The following is a 23,532-nucleotide window of genomic DNA, read 5'->3' as shown; positions in this document are numbered from 1 at the left end:
ATAATAATAAAAATTTAAAAAATATACCATAACCTTTCGTTTTTCTTCAAAATAAAACGAAAACTAGCTCGAAAACAATTTCACACACACAATAGGCTGCTCACGTACACGGCAATATAATAAAACAACGTGTAAAAGTGTGCCTGCTATTAGAATCGCGGCGCCTACTACCTGTCGTCTGGTGTCGGCCAAATCGGTACTGGATAGGTTTTCTTGTATGAAAATGAATTCGGGATCTCAATTTTTTTTAATTGTTTACTGTTTAATATTGCATTACATTAAAATCGTAATAACGATTTTTCAATGTCACTATCATAACTCGTATATCGTCACCGTTCAGGCAAAAATCACTAACCATAAAAATGACTATTTCGAGTTGAATATGCCGAAACGCAACATTTTCTTTAAGAGGTAAATATCACCAAGGTAGCTTAGTTAAAAAAAAGTTGCGTAAATCCGAATTATTTGTTTTTCTTTATATTACAGTGTATTAAAACATTTAAAAAATCTATAATGTTTCATTTTTTTCAATAACTCAGCTTGCATTGTCCGGATTCCAGATTTTAAACCAGCAAAGGTTAAAAACCAAAATTTAGCCATATTGCCACATTAAAACTTTCAAGATATTTTTTAATATATCACAAGGAATACGTTAATTAATTTTTTTAAATTGACTGAATTATATTGTGTACGTCCGAACCTCCGAAAATCTCATTTTTCCTTGGTCTTCAAGCTTACAAATTGCGATTTATCAAAATTATGTGTTTTTGGGTTATGACTTTTGCCTGAACAGGCGCGGGCGCGGGCGGGGGCGGGGGTGAGGCGGCGACGACATTATGTGTATTATACTCGTACGCCAAATGAGCAAAAGAGCGTTGAAAGGCATTCCAATAACGAATACTATTATTATATTACTCTTTAATTAAATTAAATCAATGTTCAAAAACATTTGAATTAAATTCTTAGACCGCTTTATTTCGAAACCGTGTAAAACAACGTTCCAGTGTATATCTGTACCCACCTTATTTATTATTGTGATTATTATTTCAATTGCGTAATGTTATCAGGTTTGTTACATCAGGATTAATCTTCGATTTGAATTTTATTTTCAGACTATGTAATAATTAACAAAACATTAAAACCAGAATTACTAGATTTTGTCTATCGTAAAATAATCCATTTGCGTTATTCGTTTAACCCTTTCTTGCCCAAGGTATCAAAAAACTTTGTTTCAAATGTTTTTTCGTTATTTAGGTTTGGTTAGAAGTTGAACAAGATGACATGAATTTTTATTATTATATTATTTTGGTTTTAAAACTATGGGACTAGCGGGTCCCTTTGAGTAGTAAGTGGATATAAAAAAATAAAAATAATCAAAATTTTAATATTTATTCAAACAATTATTCTTATCATTGCCGCATAAATCTCTTCATAAACCCTCCCTTAATCTCTCCTTCTTTCCTCTTTCCTCTTTTTTTTTGAGTAATAGTTTTGATTTACGGTAATTTATAAACAAATACGTTTATTTCTATTTTTATATATCTTTAGCTTTTTAATCTTTCTTTTCTATTGAATATGTTCTGTAACTTGAATTATAAAAATAAAACTATTATTTTATTGGTTGGTTTGAAGAAATTGCTATTTGGCAATAAGCCCGCCTATGTACAAATAACATTATGTACAAAAAGTTAAATAAAAAATAAATACAATTTTAATTTATTTAATTAAAACTTATTATCTCGGGCAACGATATACCCCCACTTACTTTTTAATGATGCACACACTCTAAAACTTACCCTCATACAAATACACACAAACGTCACAAACACATCCTCTTACATATCGCAGGCACACCTAAAAATGTACCATAATTCAATATGTACGATTATTATTTGAAAACTTCACTGGTCTGTCTTTTTACCTTATCTCTTTTTCAGGACACCAATTAAATTAACATGCAAAACCCACTATACATCTTCACCATAGTTGTTGCACAAAAATCAGATTGTGGTCCCGTGGTTAGTGTCTCGGACTCACGGCTCAAAGGTCCGTGGTTTGAATCCCACTCTACCCCAACTTGATTCCTATTTTCTAATAGTGAGTTATTTACAACTCGTTAAAAATGGCCTTCGAAATAAAATATATGAGTTTATCATAAGAACGCAAAAATATAAAAGCCAACATGACATGCATTTTAATAAGCAAACCTAATATTCATCGATAAGAGTATGAAAATGTTTTACGTTGTGGGAGAAATAGTTGAACAAAGAGGGAAGGGATGAAGGGAGGGGCGTGAATTTAATCGGTATAGGGCGACTATTACAATCAAATTCGTTAGATCGGTAGATTGCTCCAAAAAGCGGTAGATGTACCAAAAAATCCGTAGGGTTGGCAACGCTGACCGCCATTTTGAAAATATGAGCATAAAACGGGCAGAAAACGATAAGAAATAATTACAAGTATTTAGATATAGGCTAATTACTTGGCATGACTTATACCATGTTTCGTCGGGCAGGAAAGGGTTATCATGCACATTTAACATTATTTCTTCATGTCCAACAGAAGCGTGCTTCATAATCATGTTTTTAGAATAAATAAAACAATAGCACATTTTTTTTAGAGGTTAACTAAGTAAAATAAATAAGTAGAATCTCCCCCAAATCAATGTTTCAGCTTTGTAACTTCACTAAAATCAACAGATATATAAATTGAATAAATACGGATGTTCAAACATAAATTATATAGTGAATGGTGAATGGTGAATGATACACGGGTCTCAAGTGATCACTAAAACCATCCAATGACAGGTCATTAGCCCTGTTAATGCATAGACTCTTCTAAATATATTTATTTTAATTTTATTCAAATCAAATTATTTTAATAAAGTTTATGCATTTTGTATGAGAACATAAAAGAGTACCACTAAATAATAATAAAAAAAATATTGTTTAATACCTGCATAAAAAAATAAAACTAGAAATTATTAAAAATGATCTCAAAATACGTATAGTATCAATAGAAATAATAACAAAATCCCCAAAAAATAGTAGACCTGCTCGTAAAATTTATTTTCAAAAATTATTTTTTAAATAATTGTTTTTGTCGAGTACCAAACAAATTACACCCCTCATAATTATAACCCTACCATAACCCGATGGCGCATAAGGTACTGCATTGGTACTTCAAATGCAGCGTACATATATCGACCATCTGTTACATTAGGGTAAGGTGTTAATTCTTACGCTTCAGGAGCCTATCCCGGGACAGTGAAATGTTTCGGTGTTTTACCACCTTTCAACAACCTTGCCAGGAATCGAATCATGGTTACCGAACGGTCTAAACGCTTACCTTTTTCGTGATTTTTGCCCAAGAATAGTCATGAAGTCGATAACGCTAATATTAATAATAAATAAAAAATCTGTAAATAATCCAATTAGAACGTACTTATTTGAAACATCAACGTTTGTGTATTATAAATTGTTTAATACTTAACGTTCTGGGGGACGACTACAAACACTATGTTCATCGATATGTTTCGAAATGGTATACTTGACTTTTATAATATCTCTATCTACCTCGTTATTACGAAGCTGGCTTTACCGACCAGTCGATGCGTGTTTTCGAAAGATATTGCTATCGACGCAAAAAAAAAGATATTTTTTGTTTTTCGTAAAACAGCAACATTTGCAACAAATGATCTGACGTGGGTATGCGCTGTAACTACCTTGAATTTTACAAAATTAGCCGCAAGATGGTGGTGTTGCTGCTGTCTTAAACGTCAAACTTTACTCCGCGCTCAATGTCAAATTTAAATTGGCTTATTCCTCTTTCGTATTTTAAATAGGCTTTTGTGATAAAAAATAGCCACCTCAAATCGGTTTAAAATTAATGAATGAATTGCAAATAAAGCAAACATTGATTACTTGAACATGGTTTTTGTCAATTCCATTGCATAGATGTTTGTATCGTGGAGAACGGTTACGAGTTCCTACTTAAGTACCTCTGGACCCCGATTACTGTAATCGGAGCCCAGAGCCCGAAGACACACGGTCGATATTTTATCTATTGTATCAAGGTATGGCGGCTTCTGTATCTTCCGATTGTTATCGCCCCCCTGGTAATTTAAATACATTGTTGTGAGCAGTATTTTTGCATTTTAATCTTCATAAAAATATTTTATTATAGGATTAAAATAACGATAGCAAAAGTATATATTATGTTCTTAAGCTTGATATCCGTACGCGAAATTATAATTCCGTGGTTCAAAGGCGAAAGATAATGCCAAACGATTTTGAGGTTTTTATTAGAATAAATAATTTATTCAGTTTTATGCATTTCTCTCGCCTCTGATTAACTAAAATGTTTAAAAACTATTTTAAATAATTTAATGATGTGTTATGTTCCAATGATAATATATGTCAGTAAGTATGTATGTATTCGTATGTTCATTATTATATTATTCTATTTTTGTACCTTTTACATTATTTTTACATAACTCTTTTCTTTTCTTATTCTTTAAATTTAAATTTATCTAGTTTCTTTTAACTTTATTTTTATAACTGTAAATAAGTATATGTATTTTTATTTTATTTGCAAGTTTCTAAGTGCCTAATAATTGTCAGTTGCTTTTATCTTACACAACTGTGGAAAATTTTTATTGACTGTTTTCACAATTTTCGTTCATATGTATTCTTATTTTTTTTATACAATATATGTCAAAACTGTATTTTTTTTCCCAAATACAAATAAATAAATTATAATATGAACAGCTGCATTACAGTTTTCAAAAAGTTATAATATTTTTTAATGTAATTTATAACAATTTTTGAAAATCGCTGTCGTATTTTATCATAGAAAGGAGTATGTATTTAATATCAAGATTTTACATCCTGTGAATACCAAATCTAAGTGTGTTGATATTTCAGCAGAGACTCATAAATTGGATTTTTGACAGTTTTATCTTACTCGTACTGTTTGTTCTGCTGTGGGAAATATATGCATTTTGTATTTCTGATATAAAATATCGAAGTTTAAATTCAAAGGTACTATTTCGTTATTCTATATAATGTAACCAACAAATTTGTTCAGTGGCTTTTTTATTTGTTAATAGACTATTAATGTAAATGTATCGTATTAATATCCCTTACAATGAAAGGGTCCACTCCTTTCCCGAAACTGTTCATAAAGACCTGTGTCTTTCTTCAGTTTCTCCTATCACTATCAATTTTATTTCAAACTAATTAAGCGAAAATTTAATAATTTTTTACAATCGAACCGCGAAAATAACAAAACAAAAAAGCTTTAAAAGCTTTCATTGTACCCCTCACTGCAGTACTGTCAATTTGTGATCAATCAAATACACATGGTCAGCACAATCACCTTTTTCTAATTTCCCAGTATGACAGTGAATGAATACAGTGTTTGTTCCAAATTGAGACCGCGGCCGCACGCTCCAGATCCCGCCTCGGAAAGGTAGAAGAACGTAGTAATACAAACAAATCAAACAACGACACAAAAACCCAAATACACATAGGAAACATTAGAATAATTTTCCCTTTACAACATGCACTCAAGCAACAGAAGAAAAACAATACGTATCCATACCAAATCACAGAGGAACATCAAATTATCAAGACACTACTGGTAAAATCCTAACACAGATCCTTACATGATCCCTGTCAAACTCGGACAAAATTACTTCTCGTCATAATACTGAATCCCTCGCAAAAACCATTAAACCAACAGTGGAAACAATCCTATGCAAAGACCCTAATCGTCCTAACAATCTCTCAGACCTTAGAGCAGGCGAAACGGGTCCTATGGCATGGTCGGCGCGTGGTTCTCTCGAGTTAGTCTACTATTTATATTTGTAATTTTCTACTTCCCTTCTATGGGACAAGAACAATACAGACATAATTATTATCACTTAGATTTTTTAAGTTTTGTAACCTTTAAATACTCCACGCGTGATGTCATTAGTTCTCTTCGGTGAGTTGTCCTGATTGGTGAGTTGGCTCCCCGGAAACTGGATATCTATCACAACACTCTATCATTGGTTGATTTACAAAAACCTGTGACGTCGTTTAAAGTTGATGATTTTTATTATTTTTTTCATACATTTAAAAGAAAATGCTTCAATTTTTACGGCGTAACAAACCATTTTTATATCCGAATTTCCGTAGAACTGAACTTCCTCATTGAAAAAAAACTTTTATTCTTCATAACGTCACGTGGCAGTTCTGTTGCATACTAATACCTCTGCAAGTTGCCCAGACCATGTTATGTGTAAAACAAATAATACTGTAACTGGTCTCGTTCACTGGGTATTTTTTTTGTTGTTTGAAACGGAGAGATAAATAGCATATTAAGTGTAAAAAAAAATAAAAAAATAATTTAAACACTTTATATATTATTTACAGTTATCATACATTTGCATAAGGGCGAGCAAATTACCTTATTGTAATTTCTTCCTACCTACCCAAACCGTTCAATTTGAAAAAAAACAGTGGTATATGAACAAAGGACAGGAAAGCTGGAGGAGAAAGGAAAAAATAATATATTATTAATCGAGTCTTGGTCTCCTTTAACTTTTGCCTCCAACTCCGCCTGTCCTCAGCAGCCATTTTGCAACTTGTAGAAGCTGTGCTGCATCTTTTTTTGTAATCCTTTTACTAAAATATTCAGGAAGTGAATATAAATTTGAATGTAAATAAAGAAGGAGCGTCTTTGACATAAGTTTTATAGGTTTTATCTCCTACGTTACAGTAAAAATACAACAATTCCAGAGAGAAAGCTGTGCCTGTTTATTTTTTAACAATTTGTCGAATCGTGGTTATATTTTTGATACCCAAATAACCAACAAATTTTCTAATTTGAGTTTTTTTCTCTTTTTAGTATTCATGTTTTGTATTGAAAAGAACGTCAGTTCATATAGGTAGAATGTGGCTGGTGACACTAATCATTTCAAAACTTCCTTTGCCAGCTCTGGATATATTCTTTTTTCTTTCAAAAAATGACAATCTTATGAGAATGGAATTCCACTTTAAGCATGCCGTATGAATCTTTTATAGATCGTGCGGCTTCTTCTACTTTGCGCGCGACTTCTTGATTAATAATAAACTGGTCTCAATAGAAATAAAATGAAATGCATTGTCGTCGCGGACATACGAGTAGTATAGTAAAATTTAGGCCCTCGGGGGTCGCCGAGGGGCGTAAAGGGGTCGCGTTCAAGAAGGTTTAAACACAATAGTGCAAAAAACCATCAATGCCAGTGATGTTACAATATTCCGGATGTATTTTAACTAAAGCACGGCTACTTTTATTTTGGCCAGTGTCGAGGGACCGTCTGGAATGTTGACTGCCTGCGGAATACTCGATCCGATTAAGAACTCTTCAGAAATGATCTCGATATATTTTTTTAAAGGTTAAATTTAAGTTACTTTACCAATAGATTTAATATATCCGGTTGCGACAAAAAATATCAGTACTAATAATAAAAGGCGTCGTGGCTCAGTTGGTGAGGCCGCCAACTGTGAAACTGGCGTCGCGGGTTCGTTTCCGCCAGTTTCAAGAAAAACAATCCAACAAAGATTTTTTTCTCAATTGGTCTAGGTGTTGTGGTATACGAGTATAATTCATAACTTCCTTTCATATATTTACTTTCCTTCCTGCTAACTAGCCTCTAAAATAGAGGCTTAGCGGGTTATTCATTTACAAAAAAACTTTTGAAATGGTATAATAAATACAAAATTTGTAAATAGCACATAAATAAAAAATATTATAAAAAAAACCTTGTTCCTGGTTTTTCTTAAAACATAACGTGTAATCAAAATACAAAAGCTAAAAACTTTTCAAATAACTTAACATAACTATGTGAATGAAAAGTTACAATTGTTTAAAAATTAAAGCGGCAGTGTTTTCAAATGCAAGAATCGATGAATACTTACCTGTATTATTCATCAAAATTGAAGGCTTTAATTAAAAAATATATGAATAATGTATTTATTTATAATTTTAAAAAAACTGGTTTATCGTGCTAAAACTTATGTGATTTATGAAGTTGATTTTGTAATTAATTATTAATATTCTGTGGATTCTACAAGATTTATTATAATGTATAATGTATGTCAGTAAATCAAGAAATGCGACCCTTTCTTGATTTTCTAAAAATGAATAATATCTTTACTTTTATTTTGTACTGTTTTATTTTTAGTTTTAGTAGAAAAAAACATCATTTTTAGTGGAAAAAAAAAACTACTTAAAAAAACTTTTTTTTTTACTGGGTAACACTTTATAACACATAATATAACTAGTGTCATCACTCCCTTTATATCGTCAAGCTGGCGTGGTTTTAAAGGAGTTGATAAATATTGATCAAGTATGTAAACGTTTGGTCAATGATTTTTTTTTTTTTTTAATACAATAAAAAATATTGATCCCATGTACCTCTCCAACTCGCTAAAAAAAAACATAATTAACTAAGGTATTTTTCTATTTCATCTACATAATACCTTTACATTAAAATATCTTGGTTTCATTTAAATTTATTTCAACAGATAGGGAAAACATTTTTGAGAAGGGAATATGAAAGTCTAGGCATTTACAGGGCTTATGGCTTGTCATTGGCTGGTTTTAGTAGCCACTTTACACACTGTATAACATTCACCATTTTGCCCATGTTTGAACATCCACATTTTCTGAACTCTTCCATCTGTTGACTTTTGTGAAGTAAAAGAGCTGAAACCTTTATCACGTGGGTGAGGTTTGGTTTTGTCTTGGTTTTGTTTACTTTTGTGACATTGGGTGCTTTTGCCTAAGCCAGCATGTTCGCATTAAAAATTAAGAGTATTTTTTATTGTTTTAAATTAATAAAGACATTTTTTTAAATGATGCATGTTTTTTTTCTATTACAATCTAGTATTTAATTGTTTATTGTTGTAACTGTAATTTTTCAAAAAAGAGACTAGCTCTTGTGCTTGGAGAGTGACTAACACTGTTATATTTATTTTGTAATTTGAAGTTATATAATTTCGAATGTACATGAGAAAATAAAAAGATAAAAAATAAATTTAAAATTTAAAGAAAAACATAAAATAATAATAAAGAGTACTAAATAAAATAGAATGCTGTTTTTCTTAGTTTAATAACAGGAATATTGTACATTTGGAGAATTATTGCAGACGCTCACATGGTATTATCGTTCCCTCATTTCTTGATGGCAGACAAAGATTATCAAAATGGAGTTGATGGAATGAAACCAAATGTAGATATTCATCAAACTTCACTTGAATTGGAACCGGTAAGATTAATTTTGATATAATTTTTTTAATAAAATTATAATTAAACTTATTCATCGTTTTATGACGTCACTATAAAAATCCTATTTTCTAACCTCATGGGACTTCCGCAACCACTCTTCACAGGAACACGTGGTTTGAAATGACGGCGTAGAAGACATTTTCCCGCTGGGACATTATTATCAAATCACAGGTCAATCAGTCTGCCCTATGTTTATATCCCATCAAGGCGATATATGAGAATGAGGAACATGAAAGTCCGCATGGCCGTTCCCATGCTTTCTTAGTATCATAATATATCAGATAAATAATTACAATTTAATAATGCGACAAGGGAACCTGTCAAATTCAAATCATTAGTTCCTCCGGCTCCCTAATCTCGGAAATGGCCGACTACGTCTGGCCGCCTCGCTCACAACCATCTAACAGAAAAGAAAGAATGACGCACTGTTTCGCGTCGCATTGACAACTTTTTTCTTGTTAAACAGAAGGTGTATTTTTCATGTTTAAAATGAACTTTTTTTTACGAAATTTACATTTGAAGCACTGACTTTGTGGTTATCGTTATAATAAAATAAATAAAGAAAACAATATTTTTAAACCAATTATTTTTTTATTTTTTCTATCGATTGGTTTCAAAGCTACGCAAGCTTCTTTATCAAGGTTTACTAATGTCCCGATTGTGTCGTATTGTAAACTCGAGACAAGATCTGGACTTTTTTGGTGTAAGTCTTTATAGATTAAAAATTCACTAAGATAGACCAGATCTTGTCATGAGGTAGTAATTTTTATTTTTTTTTGTCCTAACTTTAATTTTATTTAGTTGTATTTTATTTTACTAGTGCCTGTATTTGTTATAAGAAATTGTATTTACCATCGTTAGAATGAACTGCATAAATCCGTCAAATAAATAAATTAATAAATATACTTAACTAATGAGTTCTATCCTACTTTATTTTGACAGTGATTACTAATTATTACGTCGACACATATGGAGCTAAAAAGTCTCATATTTTTGTCATGTTGTTCTTGTTTTAAGATAAAAAGCGTGAAGTGGGATGGACACGATCTTTAAAACTAGACAGGAGTGGACTAAAAAAAATATTTCTTGTTAGGTTATTTATTATTGATTTCTTATTATGAATCGCTTATTTTATTTCCAAGTTGTCTAATTTTAATATTTAATGTTTAATATGAAGAAATTTTAATTCAGTGGTTTATAAAAAAAATGATTATTGTTTATCAGATGGTTTGCAAATTCAGTTTTTTTTTATTATGTATTTTACGTGTTTTTTCACTGAAGTATAAAAGTTTCTTTGAGTTTTTCCAATGTAGATTGAACGGAAATCACTACAATTTAATTAGTAAACGCCAGTTTTTTTTATATATTTAGAAGCCATATCATGGTAATTTTTTAACAATGTTGGAAGGGATGCAAGTTTAATGTTTGACGGTAGGAAATTAGATAATCGTTTAGAAATAAAAAAAATTTTATTTTTATTTTAATACGCCTCCACTCGTTTGCGAGTGATTTTGGATAGAAATAAATTGATTTATAAAAAGTATCCGCCTCCGTTGTTAAGGTGGGATTGCTTTATTTATTGTGGTAGTATATTACTTTCTATCTTAATAAGAACAAAATGACAAAAATACTTTTTATAAGCTTGCGTAGCTTTGAAACCGGTTGGAAGAAGAAAAAATACTGGTGAAAAACAAAATTGTATTAATTTAATTATTGTTATTATTTTTTAAGAATACAGGATCTCCACTTCGAGGGGCAAAAAGGGTGCAATTTAACATGTTTCTGCGAAATGTATCCAAAATTGTAATGATGGAAAATGTAAAAACAACTCTATTTCCAATACTGTGGGTAGATGAGGTAAGATTTTCTTTTTACTGAGAATTTGTTATGATAAAACACAAAAACATATGTGAGGATTATAATACACTAAAAGAAACATAGTATACGCTGTATTTTTTTGGTAATGCGTACAAAGCATAATAATTTATTTTATTCACGGTTAAGCTAGTAAATAAATAAATTAAACAAAATAATACAAAGTTTACAAGTCAACAAAAAAAAATTAATATTGAACTGAAAAATAAAAATAATAATGAAAACCTATTTTTTATTCATTTCTTTTCTCATATTACAATGGTCGTTTTTTTCTTTTCCGAATTATTTTTAATCTTTCATTAATTAACATATTACATGACTTATAACATATAATTGGCTGGTTTCAGTGACCGCTTTGCACAATGTGTAACATTAACTATTTTGCCCATGTTTGAATTCTTCAATCTGTTAATTTTTGTGAAGCTGAAACATTTATTGATGTGTAAGATTCAAGATTCGTCTGACTGAATTATGTTACCTAGATAGACAATGCCTGAAAACATTTTTCAATTTTTTGTGTTAACCAGCAATATTTTAAGTTTGTCCGAATGTTTGTAGATAAATACATTTAATAAGGCTTTTGTTAACCTTTACCAATAATCACTCGATCTCTTGATTTTAAATTGGTATTTGGGATCTTGTCAAATCAGTATGTATATTGAAAAATGGAAAATGCTAACTCATTGACAGTTTTTTTTAAATATAATTTTCGGAGTTCTCATTATGTATATTTAATTCTTACGTCTTCTCCTCTGACTTCTATCAAACATTAATTTCATTCCGCAATTGCTTTAAATGGTCTTGTTGTACGGCAGTAAGTTAGCTGCTTAAATATATTCTGTAAAGGAACGGTTATTTACAAGTTCGAGTAGATTACGCGGTTGATTTTGTTTGGTTGTGTTTCTCAAAACATTTTTCCTCATTAAACTAATTCCTCATTCAAAATTAACGGCTCATCTTTAGGTATAATATGCTAAGGGTCAATGTTTTGTGATTAATTTTAGGTATATTTGCTTCCTCATTCGACACCGCATGCGGTATAGCTAGGGTTGCCAACCCTCCCAAAATTCTCCCGGAAATTACGAAATTCTCCATCCATTTTTTAGTTATTATCTTGCATAAATCGCCCAGAGTCGATTTATGCATATACCTATGATAATAACTATTTGTTGCAAAAAGTTCGTGAAGTTGTGGCGAGAGAAATAAATGGGTTAGACGTTGGGTAAATCATGCAAAACACTGTGAAGATGAATGTAGGGAAAGAAACTTTACAAAAAGTTGAATTTATAAATTAATCCCAATAGCAAATGCCGCAGCCAAACGTGTTTTTAAAGTAGTATGTCAAAAAGACGTAATCGGCTAATGAAATTCACAGATGTGCATTTTTAAAGAACACAGTTTTATAATGTTATTGTGGCTAATCGAAAAAGTACAATTTTAAGAAAAGATACCTCGTTTTGACTTTTTACTAATAAATTACTTTTTAGGTTTTTTTAAAAAAAAAACACGAACATGATAAAACGTAGTTTTTTTTACATCCCGGATTTTCGGTCGCTTGAGTTGGCAACCCTATGTATAGGTATAGCGTGTATAAGATATACAAAAATCGTGATTTAATGAAAAAAATCCTGCGTGTGGTTTTCAAAGTTCACTTACTACTTTTGGCCAGAAGTTATTCATTAGCCAACAAATATCAGGTTTTCAAATAGTTTTTGTTATTTTTCTTAAAATGACCAGTATGTTGCATAAAAATATGTTTCAGGGCCAGACCGCGAGACTCAAAAGGAACAATCGTTATTGTTTTTTTTGTAAAAAATCCCAATGATTTTTTCAAAAACTACAATAATTACAATTACAATAAATTTTTTTATAAAAAAAAATGTTTTAATTTGAAAATTGAGAAAATCTTTTGTCACGGATAAGCATCCCTTTTACGAACTCCTGCCCTTCTCATACCAAACCGCTTACCTAGTCTGCGTCCGGTGCGTATTGTTTCGTTGGTCAAATACGTTTTTAATCCTTTTTGTTTTTTAACATTAACATACGACGTTGCATAAAATGATTAGGATTTTTTTTAAATTGACATAATACAACAGAGATAAAGAACATTTTTGAGATGGGAAAACAGAAGTCTAGGCATCCACGGGGCTTATGACCTGTCATTGGCTGGTTTGGGTGGCCACTTTACACTGTGTAACATTTACCACTCTGCCTATATTTAAACATCTATATTACTTCGATTCTTCCATCTGTTAATGATTGTGAAGTTAAAAATCTGGTCCAAGAAGAAGTAGGTATACAAATTGAAAATTGTTTTCAGGCGTTGCCTAGTATGAAGGTAAAATAATTCAATCATATGAATTTCACCCGAAACAGTATTTAAAAAAATATAATATCTACATTATAAAAAAATGTTCTTTTGAAGTTTCACGGTATGGCCCTGAAAACCCGAGTGCATGATTAAATTGTAACGATGTAATATCGTTATCGGTATTGTTTCCCTTTCGCATCTTATGATGCATAGGGCACTGCACCGGTTGACCAACCGCAGCGTATCTCGATCATTTTTAAGTAAGATGGCGATTATTTTATTTTATTTTTATTTTATTTTATTTTTGCACCACAACAGGCCAGGAGGCCCAAATACAGCGGTGAATTACATCACAGAACACCCAGGCTTGAGAAAAATCACATTTAATTTTTGTGTTCTCACCGGGAATCGAACCCGGAACCTTCCGTCTGTGAGTCAAGCGTCTTGACCACTACACCACGGAGGCCGCCATTATAAAATATCTAAGTGTAATAACAGCTTTGAAATAAATATATCGTGTCAACCATGTCTGAAATCAAAACCGAGGCGTCTTGTCCGCCTAGCGGTATAATGGCAAGCGCGTTTTTCTACCATGCAAGAGGTCCCGGGCTCGATTCTCGAACGAAATATTAACTTAGGCTTGCTTGAACAATTTATGTTTCCATCTCATGATGACGAAAACCCTTAAAAATCATTGTGATTAGATATTATGTGGTACCCATTAGAAAATATTAGGGCATATTTATTTTAAGAAAACGACAGATTTTACAAAAAAAAAAACAATATGTACTAATAAATCAAAATTATCCGCCAATTAAAGATTATCTATTAAATACATTTTTTTGTAAAAACATACTTGCAAAGATAATATAATTATGCATATAATGTTGTATGATACCTTTAAATATTTAATCATATTTTAATTGTGTATTTTATTTACTTAACATGTCGCACCTTTAGAACGAAAATGACTTAACCCAAAAAAAACTGAAAATGAGTTACATCATAAAACGACTTCAATGAACATTATCCATATTTCTGCATTTAAAAACGGCAAAATTCAGGTTGGAATAGGACATAATCGTTACATCGGTCTCTTTGTTACTCAGAAGAATTTATGTTCCGTGTCAATACGGAAGTGACGCCATTAGTGTTGTGTTTAGATTGCTGTGTGCAGGACGCAACGCAGACAAACACAAAGTTACCGAAAACCGGTTGAGCCGATTCTATTCCGGTACAAATGGCAACTTTACTTTATTTTAAAAAATAACAAAACGACCAATTTAACTTTGTGATTGTTTCGTTCCGACTTACCGATAATCTTAGTGACTTTTAAAAGTTTATGTTATTTCGTGAATAAATGAAAACATGTGTTTGGTTACCTGACCTGAACTAATAAAAATTATGTCACTATCTTGTTTATCAAAGTGCATGTGTTTGTTTGTTTTTTTTCAATCTATTAATGGCTCATTAAATAAATATCTTGTTTACACTTATAAAAAATTAATTTTATTACGTTTTTTTTTCATAGATTTATAGCTGAATGATTTTGGTATAATTATTAACTGCAAGTTTGGTGCTTACTTCAAAAAATACGAAACAATCGACGAAAGAATACGAAGGTGTCACAATTTACATTCTTCTTTTTCAGTTTCCTAAAGAGTTAATTTTTTAGTTTAGTCGTTTTTGTCCTAAAGGTGCGATGTAATCTCGTATCAAGTACAAGAGATTGTTTTTTTTTATGGTGCGGTATATCGTCTCTTTTTTTTCCATTTGTACTTTTTGCCTTGTTATTATATTTTTATATTATTTATATTTTAAAAATCTGTTTATAAAACATTTTTAATAAAAAAATTTGTACAAAAAATTCGTTTATTATAATTTATTGCCACTGACGCGGGGCAACCCCAGATGTGTTTATTTAAAAAATTTATAAATGTATTATAAAGGAAATAAAATAATTTAAATTTAATATAATCAACCAAATTTAGTGAATATTTTTATTTAACTCTTCTTTTATATTTAATGGTTTACTAATCAATTAGTTGTTTATTCTCCGACAATTCCATGTCGATTTTTTGATGACGTTATATTTTTAATTATAGAAATGACGCACCAATTGTTAAAAAAACAAGATTTTTTAATGTCAACACGCAACTTAATGACAAAATCTATGACACGTATACAGGTAAAGAAGTCGTTTTAAATCAAACAAATAAATGCCGTGAGAAAAAAAAATCATGTATAATCGTGTACAGTGCATATTTCAAAATAGTCATCACTATCCCCCTTTCCGCATCAAGTGATGCATATGGCACGGCATTGGAGAAACAAATGTAGCATATTTCGATCATCTTTTAGGTACATGAAGGTAAGATGCTTCGGGTGTCAGTCCAGAACAATGAAATACTATAGTTCAAACAATCGTTAGTAAATATTTAAAATTCATCCTGCAAGGAATCGAGCTCAAGACCTCAAGAGTGGTACGCGAACGCGCCAAATTAGGCGATACAAAGTAAGAAAATAAGTTTTTAAGTCGTCGCAGCTGAATATAAAAACTGAAAGAATAAGGGATTATTTAAAAGGTCAGTCAACGCATTTGGCTGATTGACGACCAACTTACCGCTGTAGACCTTAGTGAAGCGGAGTGGGGAAATCAGAACTTTTTCTTCCGTTTTTCTTCCACGATATTCTCCAAAATAGAGGAACGCGCCAAACTTAAGCCACTGAGAGATAGTGAAGATAATCAAATCAGACACAAACCGCGTAAAGGAAACATGGCGTGGTCATTTCCAGAGAGTACTTAACCGCCTCCATAATCTTTCCACCCTCGATATCTCCATAAAGGCTGCATCAAGCATTCTGCGGGCAGTCAACATTCCTGATGGTTCCCTGACTCTGGTTGAAATTAGAAAGATCGTATCATGCTTAAAAAATGGAACAGCACCAGAAATTGACGATATATATTCTCAAAAGCAACAGAATATGCATTATTGGCCCTTTACACCCGCTAATGACCCAAATGTGGGAACAAGAGAGGTGCCCGAGGGACTGGGTGAAAGGGGAGATCACCGCATTGCATAAAAGGGGTGATCCATTGAACTGTGATATCTATCGTGGCATCACGCTACTTAGTGAACCGGGAAAAGTACTGGCAAGCATAATACTACAAAGAGTTTGAGCACCCAGTATGCAAGTACTAAGAGAGAACCAGGCGGGCTTTAGACCTGGTAGGTCACGGAGGAGGACCATATCTTCAACATACGCTATATTCATACGTTATATTATTGTCACATATTGGTTTGAGGTCAACACCGGAGTTTGCTAAGGTTTGCCAATATTTATTCAGTTAAAACCAAACGCTGCCTATATAACGCCTGCATAACACCTAATCTCCTCTAGGGATGCGAATCGTGGCACCTCACTAGGGCCCAAAACAGCAAAATACTGAGGTTTGAGAATAGGTGTCTAGGAAAAATCTTGGGTGTGCGGTGGTTAGACTTTGTGAGGAATAAAGTAATAAGAGAACAGACGCAGCAAATTCAGTGACAACTCTGTCATCAAACGGAGGCGATTCAGTTGGCTGGGCTATATACTGCTGATGCCCCCTAAGAGCCTTAACCGCGCTTGCCTACTTTACAAGGCATCAGGATGGCGCACAGGAGCTGGCAGTTGATAGAGATGCGTGGAGGCTCTTTGTGGATACCATATTAACCAACTAGGGAGCGGACTTTTGAGAATATATATATCATATGATGAGGATGATGATAAGATGACGGACCGGATTAGTGCACCAAACGCAGCGTTTCTTGATCATTTTTGTTACATGAAGGTAAGGTAATCAATCTTACGCACCAGGTACCAGTCTAGGGACCATGAAATATTCTCGTGGAAAAACACCCCTTTAAATAATATTTCAACAATATTTTGAGTTTGTCCAAATTTTTGTAGACAAGGACTGGATTCAACTCCCTGTGGAGCTGTTTATATTAACATATTACAACAGAGATGAAGCCACTTAAACCAGCCATTGACAGGTCATAAGCCTTGTAGATGCCTAGACTTCAAGACCTTATCTTAAATGTTCGTCATCTCTGTTGTAATATGTTAATAATATTTCATGTCAACCATGCCGGGAATCGAACCAGAAACATCTTGCACGGTAGGCAAATGCGATTAGACAATTTTTGCCTTAGAGGTGTGTCATTTGATAAAGACAATTAACAAAAAAATATTTCTTATCAATAATATCTCATACTTTTTTCATTAATCCATTATTTAGTACATGTATGCATATAATATTTATACATCTGGGAATAAAAATGATTGAAAGGTTTTTTATGATTTTCTTTAAAATAGAACAAACCTTCACATCGGGTTTTGTAACTCGACGGCTCGTTTTATCTCTAAGCGTAACGGATCAGTCACATTGGATCAGTATGCGGTGCGTCGCCAAAAAAAATCGTCGCCAACAAATTCACTCAAAAAAAATTTTTTTTAGTTTTACTTTTTTTTTAATGCAGCAGTTGTTTTTCAAATGTCAGGTATAACACAGTTATGAAAGTTTTATCTATCCAAAAATGTACGTAAAATATAAACTCTAATGTCTCTAGATAATCAATTCTAAAGACTTTATAAATAAACGAATTACAAAAATTTCTTAGAGAAAATGTTTTTTGGGAAACATGGCTTTCTCATTTGTTCTTTTGGGTTTATTTTTTGTTTCTTATAATAAAATATTTTTACTGTGTATTTTTTATTATGTACTTGCTGTATGAAAAAAATTCCACAAGCTATGCCTTTGTGAGATTTTTTTATTATGTTATGTTTGTTTGCGATGTAATGTAAGAAAAAAATATTAAAAAAAAAAACATAATTGCTGCTTTTTGATTATTTGATGTCGTCAATATATATGTATTTTTAAAATATCTTTATTCTCAGATGTCAAATTTTAAAAAATATATTAATATATTTAAATAATGGAATTTCAAACCAATTATGAAGATATTATTTATTGATTAGAAATATTTCGTCAGGATAATTTCTGGTAATTAGCTAATTAAGTGAATAGAACCTTTGATGCAAAAAAAAAACCTTTTTTTACGGTAATCAATCAAAACTAATAACGAATAATTTATTGAATCTTGTATTTTAACATGTTTGTGTTTCTATGTCTTTTTAATTTAAGGTTTGGCTCAAATTCATGTGATCTAAAATAATGAATACTTTTATCGGCCTCGTGTGTAATGGTCAGCGCGTTTGCCTACCATGCAAGAGGTCTCGAGTTCGATTCCTGACATGGTTGACATGAAATATTTATTTAAAAGGGTGTTTTCACACTAGAATATTTCATAGTCCCTGGACTAGTACCTGAAGCGTAAAGCTGATCACTTTACCTTCATGTTACAAAATCAACCGAGATATACTGCGACTGGCGTCCCAATATAATTCCCTATGCACCATTAGATGCGGGAAAGGTAATGATGGTGATAGTTTTACTAAAACTTTTGAATAATTCACAATTCTATCAGTTTTTATATCGAAGCAGCTGCATCGACCTCAATCTTATTTTCTTAATTTTCTACCGCCTCTTTGAATAGTGGCTGTCGCTTTTGCCCACTATTCTTAAGGTCCTGGATTTGGTTCTTGGCAGGGTGAACGTAAAATATTTTTTTTAGGATTGTTTATACTGCAATTTTTCATTGTTCTGGACTGGCAACTGAAGCGTAAGACTGGTTACCTTACATTTATGTTAAATATTATTAAAATATACTTTGATTCCCCAATGCTGTGCTCTATCACCATTGGGAGCAGCAAAGGGAATGATTATATGAAAATGTAGGCATTTGTAGAACTTATGATCTCCATTGGCGGTTCACGTTACGTACTAAATACGATTATCCAAATAAAATATCAAAAATACTGTTTTTATTTTTAGGGAGTTGAATTGCCGGACGACATGGTGGATCTCCTTAATGAAAAACTATTTGATATTCTGAAGATTCTTGATGCAATTAAATGGACACTCATATCCGTAGGAGCTGTATTAATTGCAGCTGGATTTATTTATTTCATGATGAAGAGAAAAAAAGCGGTAACTGTCTGAAGAGAAAATGACAGTAAGGAAAATTGAAAAACAATGAAAACGTTTACTGTTATTTATATTTATGTAAATGTCCACTGTCTCAAAAAAAATTATAAAGGTTTTATTACATTAAAAATCAAATTTCGTTTTTCATTGATTCAAAACATTTAAAAAACTAGTACATATTTTATAGGAGTTGGGTCTGTGTCCATATATTGTATTGAAAGAAATAAATTTATTCAAGACGATACAAGATACATTTTACCCTTGAAACATATACGTTTATCCCGTTCGATATATACGATGAACAACAAAATTCTAGGTGACGAAATAACAAATGAAAATGCTCCGGAAGTTAAAAAGGACAATTTCCGATTTTGTCGATTTTCCTTTTAGTTTTGCCAAAAGAAAAATTAGAAACATGGCTCTGCAATTCTGAAACAAAAGTTCTTTGAATGAAATAACAGAACAGGTAACAAAAATATTTTTTCCTTTTATCTTTGATATCAGGAAAAAGCAGCGAATGAGCTTTGAACTCACTCAAATCCTCACGGGCCATGGCGGGTTTTGAGCTACCTGCACCTTTTTTTATATTTCCCAGAACAACAACTGTCCAAATGATGATGAGACCGTTCAACGAAGTGTTAACGACCACATTTACCTTAATCCTAGATTTGTCAATGAGGAGGTTCAGCCCTACTGGAAATTAAATATGAAATAAAAATATAAATTATGAGTTGTAATAGATTTCGGTTTTACGGTAAGTCAACTGACGAATCAACTAAACTCGTCGAGAAGAAAGTAATTTAAAAAATACAAAAAATAATAAAAATTAAAGCGCTGATAATACGATACATAAAAAAAATTGGCTTAGTTTAATAATCTACTATTTTCTACTATCTATCTAATATTTCAATATTAATGAAATTATACACATATTTCGCTATCAAATAATGTACGCGCAATAAATGTACATGAGAATTCATATTTTTTTTAAATCGGATTCTTGGTGTAATGGTCAGCATGTTTGTTTACCATGCGAGAGGTCTCGGGTTCGATTCCCGACGTGGTTGATATGAAATATTTATTTAGAAGGGTGTTTTCCCACCAGAATATTTCATAGTCCCAGGGACTAGTACCTGAAGCGTAAGACTAATCATCTTACCTTCATGTAACAAAAATGATTAAGATAAGCTGCGATTGGTGTACCAATGCAGTGCCCTACGCACCGTTAGGTGCGAAAAGGGAATGATAATGATGATGATAGAGTAATTTAATTGTTTGATAATATTAACCGACAATTTTCATTCGTATAAACACTAGAAGCCTTTATTTTAAAACTGCTTTCTGCCGCGATATCTTTAAAAGTGGTCATGTCTAAAAATGAGTCTTTTTTTTTCAAAATAATTTTGTACGTTTATTTTAGAGCATCGATATTGTCATTATATATTTTTATACATAAATATATACTATTTACCTAAGTATTAGTTTTAAATAATAATTCATGTATTTTTTATTTTATTTTATTCAAAATTGTTTTCTTAGTTTTTTTTTTAACTGGTTCAAAGTATTTCTGATTCCAAATTATCTTTTTTTATCGATAATTCTATAACTGGTAATATTTTATTATTTTATCTAACTTATATTTTTTTGACTTTCTTAATTTGTTAATTAATAGTATTGTTTTAAATGCTCTGTATTACTTATGCTTACATGTATGTATATTTAATTGTATTTGTAACTAATATGTAAAAGGCATTAAGTGCCGTTTATTTCAATAAAAATAAATAAAAATAAAATAAATTTGGTCAAGTCCCTCACTGTTTTGCTTTAATGTAGAAACTTTAGAAACTAAAAGTCACATTTACTAGATTTTAACAAAAGTGAACATGAGCATTTTTGAAGATTGCGCTGTAAATTAGTATTATGGTTTTTCACAAGGTAATAAAATAAATTCATAAGTTTATTGCCATCTTTCTCAATCTTCTTAAACTTTAATTGCGTCAAATCTTAATATCGCCTCATCAGTTTCTGCATTTTTAAAAATTAAACACAGATGTCGCTTTCGATCTAAGTTAGTATGTGAATGCATAATTTGAAAATGTATTAAAAAATAACAATTTAATATGTGATTTAAAAAAAAATGGTCACGAAATTCTACATTTTTGTTGTTTTCCTAGTAACGATACTAGTTTGGTACTGTTAGTGTTTTTTGTCAATCATTGAAAAGCCCATAAGGCTTTTACAATGGTTGAAAAAAACAATACAATACAAAACAAGAAAGACTAAAAAATAATAACATTAAATCTAAAAGTAAAAATTAATAAGAGCCGAATTGATTTTAGAAATCAAATAAATAATAACTAAATTGAAACATAAAAGGCATACAAACGGTTGCACTATATTATTTATTTGTACTCGAAATCCATTGAAACAGAGAAAAAAAATTTTGAGAAGGGAATCTAGAAGTCTAGGCATTTTAAGGACTTATGACCTGTTATTTGATGATTTTTTTATTTTTATTATTGATTTAACTTTTTGTGCATAATGTTATTTGTACATTGGCGGGGTTATTGCCAAGTGGCAATTTCTTCCAACCAACCAATAACATAAAAGTTTTATTTTTATAATTCAAGTTACAGATGATATTCACTAAAAAAAAATATTAAAAAGCGTAAGATATAAAAAAATAGAAATAAACGTATTTGTTTTTAAATTAACTTAAATCAAAACTATTACTCGACGGAAAAAGGGAAAGAAGGAGAGATTAAGGAAGAGAAAGGAGATGTTTCTTCAGACGTGATTTAAACAGAGATAATGTAGTAACATATTTGGTGGTGGATGGGAGATGATTCCACAGTCGAGCCCCATGGACACTATATGAGTTAGAGAAGAAAGAGGGATTGTGAATGGGTATTAAGAGAGTGCCTTGAGAATTAGAACGAAGAGGTAAACCATGAACTGATAAGCGTTGAAAATTTTCACGCAGGTATATAGGAGCGTTAGGATTATAAAGTACATTGAACAGAAGTGAGAGGGAGTGGATAGTCTCTCCGCTGTCTAATTTTGAGCCATTTCAGTTGCCTACGATAATCAGAAATGTAGTCATATTTCCTAAGACCAAAAATGTACCTTATGCGTGTATTCTGAAGTCGTTCAAGTTTATCGAGTTGCTCACAGCTTAAATCAGTCATGGAAACATTAGAGTAATCAAGAATGGGTAATAGTAATGCTTGTACAAGGGTGCATTTTGTATTAACGGGTAAGAATTTTTGCAACCTTTTAAGTGAGTGTATACTGAAAAATATTTTGCGGCTTAATTTATTAGTATGAGCTCGCCAGCAAAGATGTTCATCCATTTGTAAACCTAGATTTTTTACGGATTTCCTGTATTGAATATTGGTACCATTGACATTAAGAGGATTAAGTGAAGATACGTCTAGCTTACTAAGCAATCTTTGACTACCCGCAAATATAATTTGTGTTTTAGATGAGTTTATTAGTAAACCATACTCTTTTGTCCATGTTGACACGCAATTTAGTGTATTAGATATCGATTCTATTGCTTCGCTGGTGTTTTCAGGTCTGCAATGAAGATATAGTTGTAAATCATCTGCATGGATTTTTATAAAATATTTATATTCAATTTAAGAGTCCTCCTCACTAGGGAATCCTGTTCTGAGGAAGACTGAAGAGTGTTAATTTTTTTTTTAAGCGTAGTTTATAAGTCATTTTAAAATATATTTTTTATTCTCCCCTACTTTTCTTCATCCAGATTTTGATTTCTCTGGGATTTAATTTTCATTTGTTTAAGTAGCTACTTTACACACTGTGTAACTTCATTCTTCCCATGTTCCATCCGTTTACCTTTGGATAGTTTAAGCCTTTTTAAGACGGGTCATAATTCCTGTAAATGTCTAGACTTCTATATCGATTTCTAATG

At 31.4% G+C, this 23,532-nt stretch overlaps 1 protein-coding gene across 1 annotated transcript in view; it reads left to right on the top strand.

The window, feature by feature from the left end:
- The window catches only part of LOC148283792 (sensory neuron membrane protein 2-like), a 55,042-nt gene extending 35,343 nt beyond the window's left edge, over nt 1-19,699 (top strand). The window contains exons 7-9 of the mRNA XM_088243233.1: nt 9,180-9,298; nt 11,050-11,175; nt 19,443-19,699. Of these exons, the coding sequence (XP_088099359.1) occupies nt 9,180-9,298; nt 11,050-11,175; nt 19,443-19,610 (413 nt within the window). The 3' untranslated portion in view covers nt 19,611-19,699. The remainder of the gene's footprint in view (nt 1-9,179; nt 9,299-11,049; nt 11,176-19,442) is intronic.
- Nucleotides 19,700-23,532: the final 3,833 nt, after the last annotated feature.

Source organism: Micrasema longulum, unplaced genomic scaffold (genome assembly GCF_059751315.1).
Source record: "Micrasema longulum isolate JH-2025_06_02 unplaced genomic scaffold, ASM5975131v1 h1tg000197l, whole genome shotgun sequence".
NCBI lineage: Eukaryota > Metazoa > Arthropoda > Insecta > Trichoptera > Brachycentridae > Micrasema > Micrasema longulum.
Note: the sequence above shows the minus strand (reverse complement) of the source record. Positions and strands in the feature narration are given on the sequence as shown.